The 12,253-nt window shown below is 41.3% G+C and overlaps 1 protein-coding gene across 2 annotated transcripts in view; it reads right to left on the reverse strand.

Moving 5' to 3' along the window:
* Positions 1–12,247, reverse strand: part of nnt2 (nicotinamide nucleotide transhydrogenase 2) — a 42,892-nt gene extending 30,645 nt beyond the window's left edge. Inside the window, exons 1-2 of one of the 2 annotated variants that reach the window (XM_061963919.1) lie at positions 11,885–12,247; positions 11,233–11,389 (exon numbers count right to left, since the gene is read on the reverse strand). In XM_061963919.1, coding sequence (XP_061819903.1) covers positions 11,233–11,362 — 130 coding nt within the window. In that variant the 5' untranslated portion in view covers positions 11,363–11,389; positions 11,885–12,247. Of the gene's footprint in view, positions 1–11,232; positions 11,557–11,884 lie in introns of those variants that run through there. The other variant, XM_061963920.1, reaches the window with a different exon arrangement.
* Positions 12,248–12,253: the final 6 nt, after the last annotated feature.

A 12,253-nucleotide genomic window follows, 5' to 3' on the forward strand; every position in this document is an offset into this window, starting at 1 on the left:
TGTTGGTTAGAGACTTGTTATTGACAAAACGCTTGTCTATTCAGCTATTATGGTCCCAGCACCTCAACCCCTAGTAAGAGGCAGTGGAAGTTTGAAGTTCCTTGGAGTAGCCCAGTCGATTGAGCTGGATTCCGCTGAGTATCTGGCAACCTCAGTCAGGGAGAGGGGGAGCGGACTACAGAATTTTGACTGTGTTTGCAGTACCATTTCTGGCCACATTATTACATATGGCTCCTTTAAATCCGTTGTCAGAAGAGAGATAGCGGCTGTTATGGAACCATTCGAAAGCATTCTCTCATCCCATAGCTGGGCCATTGCTAGCCTGGAGCTCGCTGCTAATGCTTGCGCTAACAAGCTAACAGACCTCCGTGCTAACGTCAACAAACTGCCACCGTGTCTCCTCTCTAAAAAAATTCATGGAATAATAACTGAGTGGTGGGCCTCCCTGAGGGCTCTGAGGGCCCCCATCTGACTGAGTTTACTGCTCAGTTCTTGCAGGATGTGCTGAAGCTCGACAACAAGCCCATGTTGGGTCGTGCTCACCGGACCCTGCGCGCTAGGCCTAAAATGGCGAACCTCCTCAGCCGCTCTTTGTACGAGTCAATATATTTCAAGTCCAGAACCAGATTCTACGACGGGCAGGTGAGGCTTCTCCGCTATCCTATACGGGCAAGAGGATTTCAATTTTTCCCGACTTCACTCCGGCCATAGTTTGGAAATGAGCCGCATTTTTTTCGGTGAAGAAAAAGCTACATTCATGTCCCAACGTGAAGTTTGGACTTCTCTTCCTGGCAACGTTGCGGATCCAACGCCCAGATTCACAGATTCAAGGACCCAGTACATGCGGCAGACTTTTTGGCGAAAAATATCAAAAAGGGAGTTGTACCGGACTCCGTCTAAGAGGCACACTAACATGCTTGCTGATTGCTGCTGTCAAGGCCTTAAAGACTGCAAATCCCAAGAGCATAATATACCTTATCTGGATACTTGTTGGACTTGTTGTTCCTCACTCAGATAGTGTTGCTAATGGGTTTGCGCTGGACTTGTTTTTGTTAACATGACTACTATTTGACATTGTGAAAGTCTTGCCTTACTTATTGATTTTGTTCTGCTTCACTCAGACAGTGTTGTTTCTATGGTTACTCTTTGTTCGTTTTGTCAAAATGACAACGATTCAAGTGAGTATACAAGAGTTCTTTGCTGATAGTAATAATAATAATAATAATAACTGGGATTTATATAGCGCTTTTCTAAGTACCCAAAGTCGCTTTACATGTAGAACCCATCATTCGTTCACACCTGGTGGTGGTAAGCTACTTTCATAGCCACAGCTGCCCTGGGGTAGACTGACGGAAGCGTGGCTGCAATTTGCGCCAACGGCCCCTCCGACCACCACCTGTCATTCATCATTCAATTCACCGGTGTGAGTGGCACCGGGGGCAAAGGGTGAAGTGTCCCGCCCAAGGACACAACGGCAGCGATTTTTGGATGGTAAGAGGCGGGGAGCGAACCTGCATCCCTCAGGTTTCTGGCACGGTTGCTCTACCCACTACGCCATGCCGCCCAATAGTAAGCTGTAACTATATGGTTTAAGACTTATCTTAAACCTGCTGACCACTTGAAGTTGAGACAAGAATGGGTAGGACAGATCTTTCATTCTTCATTTTTGGGTAAATCGAGGGGTGCTGCTATTCTGCTGCATAAATATGTTCCTTTTGTACTATCAAACAATATTTCTGACCCCAATGTTGTCATCATTCGTCAGATTTCAATCATTGCAGTAGCCCTCGTAAATGTTTATGCCACAATTATGATGATAACTTTTTCAAACGCCTTTCTCTGAATCTCCCTGATTTGTCAATATACTATTTAATATTAGGAGACTATAACTGTTGGCTTGATCCCCAGCTTGATCACCCAAAACTTGTCCACCACCAAGATCGGCGAAGGTAATCCAGTCTTTTCTGTCTCAGATGTCTGGCGCTTTATAAATCCTATTAAAAGGCAATATTCATTATTTTCTCACATCCATCAGATCTTCACCCGTGCTGATTACTTTTTAATTGATAAATTACTTTCATCTATACCGACATGCAACTATGATTCAATTGTTATCTCAGATCAGGCTCCAATTTTAATGGATATACGCTTTAAAAACCTAACAATCACACATGAGCCGTGGTGTCTTAATACACGATTACTCTTATATGAGGACTTTGTGGATATTGTTTTGCGTCAAATAGATTTCTTTATGCACTTGAACAAGACCCCCGGAGTGTCGGCCTCTGTGTTTTGGAAGATGCTGAAGGCGTACATTAAGGGGGTGATAATTTTTTATACAAATGAGAAAAGACTCAGGAAGAATAAAGTGACTAAGCTGACTCAACGAATATCCTGGCTAGACAACTCTTACGCTGTCTCTCAAAACCCAGATGTTTACAAGGAAAGGCTCTTTCTAAGGGCAGAACTGGGTGTTCTTACATCAGATCGCGCCACAGAACAAATATTCTGCTTAAGACCCCAGTTCTTTGAACATGGTGATAAATCATAAGGCCAGCAAATTATTTGTGCATCAATTACGCCAGATATCGGCACCCCATCATATTACGCTGATTCAAACTGATTCAGGCGTAACCACTGACCATGAGATAAATAACATATTTAAAGGCCTACTGAAACCCACTACTACCGACCACGCAGTCTGATAGTTTATACATCAATGATGAAATCTTAACATTGCAACACATGCCAATACGGCCGGGTTAGCTTACTAAAGTGCAATTTTTAAATTTCGCGTGGAATATCCTGCTGAAAACGTCTTGGTATGATGACGCCGGCACGTGACGTCATGGATTGTAGAGGACATTTTGGGACAGCATGGTGGCCAGCTATTAAGTAGTCTGTTTTCATCGCAAAATTCCACAGTATTCTGGACATCTGTGTTGGTGAATCTTTTGCAATTTGTTCAATGAACAATGGAGACAGCAAAGAAGAAAGCTGTAGGTGGGAAGCGGTGTATTGCGGGCGGCTGCAGCAACACAAAAACATCCGGTGTTTCATTGTTTACATTCCCGAAAGATGAGAGTCAAGCTTTACCATTGGCCTGTGGAGAACCGGGACAACAGAGACTCTTACCAGGAGGACTTTGAGTTGGATGCGCAGACGCGGTACCGTGAGTACCCATGCAGCTGCAGCTTCCAAACATTTGATCGCTTGCCCGTACGTGCGTGCCGCTATGTGCAAGTCACGTACGTAACTTTGGGGACTTTGGAGAAATATATGTGCTGTACGAACTTTGGGGAGGTGAACGGTACTTTGGGCTGTGGGATTGAGTGTGTTGTGCAAGTGTTTGAGTTGCATTGGCGGGTTGTATGGACGGGAGGGGGAGGTGTTTGTTATGCGGTATTAATTTGTGGCATATTAAATATAAGCCTGGTTGTGTTGTGGCTAATAGAGTATATATATGTCTTGTGTTTATTTACTGTTTTAGTCATTCCCAGCTGATTATCAGGTACCACCCGCCTCTCACAGCATCTTCCCTATCTGAATCGCTCCCACTGCCCTCTAGTCCTTCACTCTCACTTTCCTCATCCACGAATCTTTCATCCTCGCTCAAATTAATGGGGAAACCGTCGCTTTCTCGGTCCGAATCGCTCTCGCTGCTGGTGGCCATGATTGTAAACAATGTGCAGATGTGAGGAGCTCCACAACCTGTGACGTCACGCGCATATCGTCTGCTACTTCCGGTAGAGGCAAGGCTTTTTTATCAGCGATCAAAAGTTGCGAACTTTATCGTCGATGTTCTCGACTAAATCCTTTCAGCAAAAATATGGCAATATCGCGAAATGATCAAGTATGACACATAGAATGGACCTGCTATCCTCGTTTAAATAAGAAAATCGCATTTCAGTATGCCTTTAAGAATTTTTATACATCCCTATACTCGTCTGCCCAATGTTTTACCCTCGAGCTGGATTACTTTTTTTATTAATATGGACATCCCCTCAGTTCATCAGTCCGCTGCGATAGAATTGGAGGGACCAGTCACTGTTGCAAAACTGAATGTTGCAGCATTATCACTACAAAACGGTAAATCTTCAGGACCAAGTTTGCTCCTTTATTATTGGATATGTATAATGAATCATTTAAATCTGGCCACCTCCCACAATTGCTTAACCAAGGGTCAATTTCTCTCCTTATGAAAAAAGACTAAGATCCATTTTTTTGCACTTCATATCGTCCTATCAGCCTGTTGTATGTGGATTTTAAATTATTGTTTTAACTGCTAGCTTTACGTCTTGACACTATTCTTCCTTCTATTATTAATACAGATCAAACTGGGTTCATTTGAAATAGGCACTCCTTTTCTGATCTTTGACGTATTTTCAATAAATTGTACAATGTGCCTGCTTCCAACACCCAGTGATATTACTGGATGCGGAAATGGCTTTTGACAGGGTGGAGTGGAATTATCTATTTTATGTCCTTGGGTGATTTGGCTTTGGTAATAGTTTTATTTCTGGGTTAAGCTTCTCTATTCATCCCCAGTGGTCTCGGTCAGGACATATAATATTCAATCCCAATACTTTTGCCTCTATTGTTCATGCGGCAGGGCTGTCCTATATGCCCATTGTTTTTGTCTCTTGCCATTTAGCCTCAATAGTGTCAATTGTCAATTGTGAAATGTCAATAGTGCTTCGCGCCAATCCGCTTACTTACAGGTATATGTAGCCACATCTCTACGCAGATGACTTTCTCTTATATGCCGCCAACCTCTTTGTATCAGTCTTGGCTGCCCTAAGTACTCTTCAAGCATTTGGTCATGTGTCTGGTTACAAATTAAACTTGGGTAAAAGTGAAATATTTCCTATAAACTCTGCTGCTAAGAAATATCCTATGTACAATTGTTCCTTTAAAATTACCTCGGAAAGTTTCACATACTTGGGTGTCCAGGTTACGTGAACGCTTGCAGAGTTTTATAAAGCTAACATTGCTCCAATGTTGTCCAAAATCCAGGGAGACTTTGAACTCTGGTCTTTACCTAATTTATCTACGGTGGCCCGTGTCAACTCTATTAAGATGAATGTACTTCCGCGATTTTCCTATCTGTTCCAATTAGGGATGATGTTCGTTAAGAAATTATCGAGTTTGAAGCCATTATCGAATCCTCTTATCGAACCAATTCCTTATTGAATCTCTTATCGAATCCAGATAGGTTGTTGTGTGTGCACTGAGTTCCAAAAGCCATAGATGTTATATGACTGGGCCGGCACGCTGTTTATATGAAGGAAAAGCGGACGTGACTGAGGACAGCATGCGGCCGTTAAAGGGTGAAGGTTTCAGGTGAGAGAGGACGCTAAAGGCACTCCCTCAGTGAGCACATAGTGCTGCTATGTGCGTTGTAAATAAAAAAATTGCCGACAAACACATCAACATGGACGAGGTGCTGCTCACTTTCGACATTCCGGTGAAGCACACTGTGGAGAAGAAGGGGACCAGCACGGTAGAGAATCGATACGCACAACGGGGCAAGAGAAGTCGGCTTTTACTGTTGTGCTAGCTTGCTATGCTAATGGACAACGAGACTGACTTTGAAAATGACGAGAGGGAATCTGGCGTGTTAGATGGAGAACTTGCCCAGCTGTTTATTTCGGACACAGAAGATGAGGACTTTGATGGATTTGTGGATGAGGATTGATCAAAAAAACAATGTGAGTACATTGATAAATACTTCAATAAAGTACAACCGAACTCAGCTTTGCTCCTGCTGCCTTTTTAAAACAGCGTCCATGCATGCTAGCGTATATTTTAAGCTAGCGTATGTTTTAAGCTAGCGTATGGTTAATCTTGCCTGCGCCCAAGAATACGCTTCGCCTTATTTATGCGTTAAATACAGAAATAGCACCCGTAACTGACACGGCACCTTTTAATACGGTGCGCCCTATGGTCGCAAAAATACGGTATAGTGGCTTTGATAACGGGAACCGGTTCTCAAAAAGGGATTTGAATCCATGCAATCGGTTCTTTTCTTATCGAACAATCGGGAGAACCGGTTTCGAACATCATCCCTAGTTCCAATGCATACCATATGCATATACCATACCATATTTTCCCTCTGTCCTTCTTCCGAAATTAGATAGCTAGATTCTAGAATTTATTTGGAATAAGAAGACTTACAGGTTACGTAAATAGAATTTGCAAAGATCTGGCTCACCCTGCCATTCATTCAAATACTTTTTTTTCCCCAAAAATTCTAATCGTAAAAGCCTCATTAAGGATCTGGTTTCAGTTTAAGCGCTATTTTGGTTTACAGACTTCTTCTAGTCTTGCAACCATCAATGCTAATCATGCTTTCCTTCTCTCTCTTATAGATAGTGCCTTTTTAAGGTGGTCAAGTCTGGGAATGTATACATTGACAACACTTTTGCCTCTTTTAATCAATTTTGTAATACATTTTCAGTCCCTAAGCAACATTTCTATAGTTAGCTACAGATCCACAGTTTAGTTTGCAATACTTTCCAGAGATTCCCGGATTTACCGACTGACACAGTGTTAGATGTGTTTTTGACACCACTTCCGACTTTAAAAAGGCTTAATTACACGTATCTATAACCAATTTTTTATTTCACGCCCTGAGTCTTTGACTTCAATTAAGTCACTCTGGGAGAGGGGATTTAGGTATAAATAATCCTCTAAGTGAGGGGTGTCCAAACTATGGGGCGTCTTTAATTTTCCCCGCAAGACGTCATGAGTTCAATAAGGAAACTGAGCCGCTGCGTAATTTTCAGATTTAGTTCAAATATATAGTGAACTCATTGCTGCAACTTTGCCGCCATGAATTTGACAACATGAGTAATTCAAGTCAATGAGCAGGAACTGTGCTCTGAGGAGTGCAGGGCACAGCAGTTATTTATATGACCCAATCCAAACAACCTTCCCTTGTCATGGCACAAGAAAAATGCAACCAACACAAAAAATCCACACACCTGGTCACTGAACTTGGTAGGTAGGTAGGTAGGTAGGTAGATAGATAGATACTTTAGATTCAGTCGGCTTTCGGCCCTCGACCAATTTTTTTTAGCCCAATATGGCTCCGAAGTCAAAAAGTTTGGACACACCTGCTCTAAGTGGACTATTTGGGGTAGCACCTCAGCCATCTACCCTCAACAAATCCCCCCCAAAATCTTGTAACATTCACCACTTTGTTGACTAAAACACTCATTGTGTTAATTTAGAAGGCAACAGCACCTCCTTGTCACACCTGCTGGAATAAAGATGCTCTTTATTTTCTTAAACTGAAAAAGATTAGGCCGACATTGAATGGTTGTTCTATAGAGTTTCAAGTTCTGAGATATGTAGGAGAAATTGATCTCCAAATTAACTCTGTTTGAATCACAATTAAAATGTCGGTCGTGGATGAGCCTTTTGTGTACTTTTGGGTTGCTATATCTCTCTAAGACCATTCAGGACTGCAGCTGTATGGGGTTTTATGTTGACATCTGTCAGTGGTTTCTTACTTTATTCATTATTACCATTATTATTATTATTGTTTTCACTTGTTGGGGGAAAAACAGCATTTGATGTATGTTAGACAACTCATGTCAATTTTATGTCTGAAAATCAATGAACAAGAATGCATTAAGAAAATACAGCTGTCGTCTCGTCATGTCTTTCATAATGACTGTGAACAATAGGCAATATTCCAAAAAAAAGTGCAATTTCCCTTTAAGCCCAGCCTATTTGTGGCCTGCAGCTTTCATTTTGTATTGTCCAACAGCACAGTCTACATATACTGACAAGAAAACTTTAAGAAAAGAAGTAAAATGGCATTAAAAAAAACGAGAAAAACAACACTAAATAGAAAAGCACTTGGAGACCGCAGTCCTACGCCAGGCCCTACCTACTAATACAGTGGTTCTCAAACTTTTTTTGTCATCCCCCACTTTGGACAAGAGGGAGTTTTCAAGCCCCACCTGCCCCCATCGGCCTAACAGAACGCTAATGCCAAGCTTAACATTTTCAAATTTATTGAACATCAAGTAACATCAAGTTGTATACATTCAAACTCAATAACATAAAATAACATCAAGTTCAATAATAAATAAAATAACTGTGCAGTTGTGGTATAACTTGCATCAAGTTCAATAATAAATAAAATAAATGTGCAGCTGTGGTATAACTTGCATCAAGTTCAATAATAAATAAAATAACTGTGCAGCTGTGGTATAACTTGCATCAAGTTCAATAATAAATAAAATAACTTGCATCAAGTTCAATAACAAATCAAAGTGTTATAACTTGCATCAAGTTCAATAACAAATCAAAAAGTGTTATAACTTGCATCAAGTTCAATAATAAATCAAATAACTTGCATCAAGTTCAATAATAAATCAAATAAAAGTGTTATAACTTGCATCAAGTTCAATAATAAATCAAATAAAAGTGTTATAACTTGCATCAAGTTCAATAATAAATCAAATAACTTGCATCAAGTTCAATAATAAATCAAATAAAAGTGCCACTTTGCAAAAAAGGAGGAGCTATGCATTTGGCAAGACAGGGCAAGTGACAGCACTTTGCCCCGGGAGAGCCACCTTGCTTCACTGTGAAACAGTACGGCTGTATGATCAGCTCCCATTTCCTCACACAATGCAGAGAACAGTCGCACTTTCAGTGGTCGTGTTTTGATCAAATTTACCGCGCTCACAACATCTGTTAAAACCTCATTGAGTTCGGGGCTGAGCTGCTTTGACGCGAGTGCTTCCCGGTGAATGACACAGTGTGTCCAACCCTCTTTATTAGAGCCTGCAGCCCGTTTCTTCACCCTGCCATGGTCTATGCGCCATCGCAGCAAAAGCCCACACAGTTTTCCCATTTAAGGTCGTGTTATTTGAGGAAACTGTCCATTATCTTGAACAGCTCATCAGCAGTGGCTCTATTTTTCATGTATTTGCAAAACAGCAAATCCTCGCAGTGACTCGCCATTCACAAAGCGGACGTATGCGATGAACAGGCAGTCTTTATTGCTGTCAGTAGCTTCGTCCACTTGTAAAGCAAAACGACTTTCTTTTCATTTGTCTACTCAAGATCACTTGCAATGTCGCATATACGTCTCGCAATTGTGTCGTTTGACAGTGGGACAGCTTTTAATTTTGCTGCGCTTGTTCCGCTTAGCCCCGCCCCCATTAGTTACTGCTGCTATGTCTGTCAAACGTTCGCTCCTACCTAGAAATTTAAAGCTTACAGGAAAACTAAGTAATTTACATTTATTTATATAGCGGATTTCACTGACGGAATCACAAAGTGATTTACAGTGTGTATAGAAAATGAAAGCATAGTAAAAAAAAAATAAAATCTAAGAATATAATTTAAAAAAAAACATTTAAAGTGAAATTTCCTCCCGTTCCTCGCGCCCCACCTGTCATGTCTCTATTCCCCACCAGTGGGGCGCGCCCCACACTTTGAGAAACGCTGTACTAATAGGAAAGAAAACACCTGAATCCAGACAGGGATCCAGATCACCCCAAAAATCTAATCACTTGTTTCTGATCCTATTTCAGACATTTCCAGAGAATGCACCCATAAGTTTTTGAGCTCTGTTGCTGAAATAAACAGAGTGAATCCATCCACTCTGTTTATATCTGTAGGGAGACACAGTCACGATCGCCTACACATATTTTTTGACACCGTGAGTTAAACTGTTATGTTGAGTAATTAAGTACTGCTATTTCCTATGTGTTGTTAATCTCATTGCAGGTTCAGTGTTACCTTTTGATTGCTCAAACAAAGAGCTTTGTACTTAAGCAGAGTTGAAGTACCTCCAACCAATTTTACCACAAGATAGAATGTCGATGTGGCCTGTTTACAAAATTCTAAATATCAAAATGGCCCGCAAAAACATTTTTATACCCATGCTCTAATTTATACATACTGTGTAGGGCTGCAACGATTAATCAATTAAATTGATTAGAAAAGAGCTTAAATTTATTTTCTGTTGTTTCGATTAATCGTTTAATGAGTGTAATTAATAAAATTGGGAAAATAGGAATCAAGTGGAGTGTCTGGAACTGTAAATATGCACATGAGAGCGGCGGTGTGTGAGTGGCATGATCTGTGTGGTGGTGAGATTTTATGTATTTATTGATTAGGGTTAATGCACTTATGTTAAAAGTGCAATTTCAATGTTGATGTTGTGCATTTAGAAGTAAAAATAATAAAGTTCATGGCAAGCAGAAAAAGTGTTGTTTATTTAAACTATTTTGCATAAAATACACATTGAGTCTTTAAAGTGTGTTTAATCCGATTACTTGAACAAAATAATTGGTAGATTACTTGATTGCTAAAAAATCAATAGCTGTAGCCCTGATAATGTGTGTGTCCTGTGATTGACTGGCAACCAGTCCAGGGTGTAGTCTGTCTTCGCATAAATAGAAAGCAGTAGAAAATCAATGATGGATGGATTGATGACTATTATAGTGATTATGGTCGCCAGGGGTCCCTAGTATTCTATATTGACTGCAGCCCTACAAATAGGCCAATTTCTGATTATAATGTACATCAATGTTTTTATATGTTTTGGCCATCAGGTTTGGACAATCATATTAATCGGTCTATCACCACCTGCCCCCACGTAGACATTTAGGTTGTGCATTAATCAACCATACATGTTGATGACATACACAGCACAACCTATAAACAATACACTGTAGTTCTTTGTGTTTCCTTAAGAGCACAGCAATGTCTTTAGTGGCTGAGACTAGTGTCAGGTTAACATTTCTCTCCATAAATGTCACAGTGACCCCCCTGCCAGGGCGACACTATTAGCAGGTGGCTGGCTGGGAGCCAGCGTGGCTCAGGCCTACAACATTTTGACACAGACAGCCGAACAACTTTTCAAAAAGTTACTTCGGAAAAACTTGTGTAACTCCCCTGGAAATGTTCTGTATAATCTACAGATCACACAAAAAGCTAATCGGGGATGAAAATAGGACAGATTGCAAAGTTTTGACAGGTCACCTTTAACTGACCTCTCATGTTAGCAGAGCACGAACAGTCTCCTTCACAATAACAACTCCTGTTTCAAAAACACTCATAATACGTGCGGTTTTCCACGCTTTTGGCTTCGGTGTGTGACTTTGTACTTGGGTGAACTATCACTTCTTAAGTCTGATGCAGGAGAAAATCCAAACCTACAAGCAGGCCTCTGTTATACAATATGTTTGCAGTCCCTACCTTTAGAGATGTTTTGGTCCCATAGCACAGGGAAAGTCCGGAAATTCCTCCTTGCTGGTAACGTCTGACGGACACCTTGTTGGAGCAAAGTGAGAGAAGAGCAAGAGATGCAGTGCAGGAGGGTCGACATGGCCACGCAGCGTCCGCCCTGAGACTCCTTTGATAGAAACAAGTAGTAGTAGTTAGCACTGATTTGGCTGGTAAATTAACACATTTGGATTAAAATTCTTCATAGCCCGAACACACTATGGCTGTGTGTGTGTCCCCCCCGAGGTCCACAGACAGCAGAGTAACACTTCAGCTGTGCCGGACCACACACACACACACACACACACACACACACACACACACACACACACACTGTGGGCAGGAAGTTAGACAGGCAAATCAAATGGTCTGGCAATCAAATGGGGACAACCCCCCCCCCCCCCCCCCCCCCCACACACACACACAATTTCCAACAAAAACAAATGTTGCAATGTATGCCGATAATGTATTTTACACTAACAGAATATGAGAAAGAATACATATTAAGTTCAAATATGAGTTGTCTGGGCATAATGTGTCATCACATGTCATAGTAAGTTTGCATTGAGTTGCACTACTTCACCCACAATATTCTACATGGAATATTGATTGTTATCAGACTTGCCTTTTAGGGTTTCCACGAAGGAGGACCAGGGTTAAAAGTTCAACTTTCTCTCACTTCCTCTCAAGAGCAGGGTCAGCCGTGCAACTTGCTGCCACACCATTCAAGCACCTGCTTGCACGTACAGTACACGCACACGCACACGTAACGACCTTCCGCTGTCTGAGTCTATGTATAAATAGCAAACCACGTGACATGTGCCATGACCACCCTCCGACGCACACACACCCTGTTTAATACTGCCAGACTACAATCCCTGTTAAAGGTTTACCGTCAGTCTGAACCAGATGAATTAACCGTCCTAATTTAGGTTTCACTGGACGTATAGAGACTTGACATGCTACTCAAGTTGTGTACAGTCGTGTTTTAAAT

The sequence above is a fragment of the Nerophis lumbriciformis genome, linkage group LG06, assembly GCF_033978685.3.
Source record: "Nerophis lumbriciformis linkage group LG06, RoL_Nlum_v2.1, whole genome shotgun sequence".
Classification (NCBI taxonomy): domain Eukaryota; kingdom Metazoa; phylum Chordata; class Actinopteri; order Syngnathiformes; family Syngnathidae; genus Nerophis; species Nerophis lumbriciformis.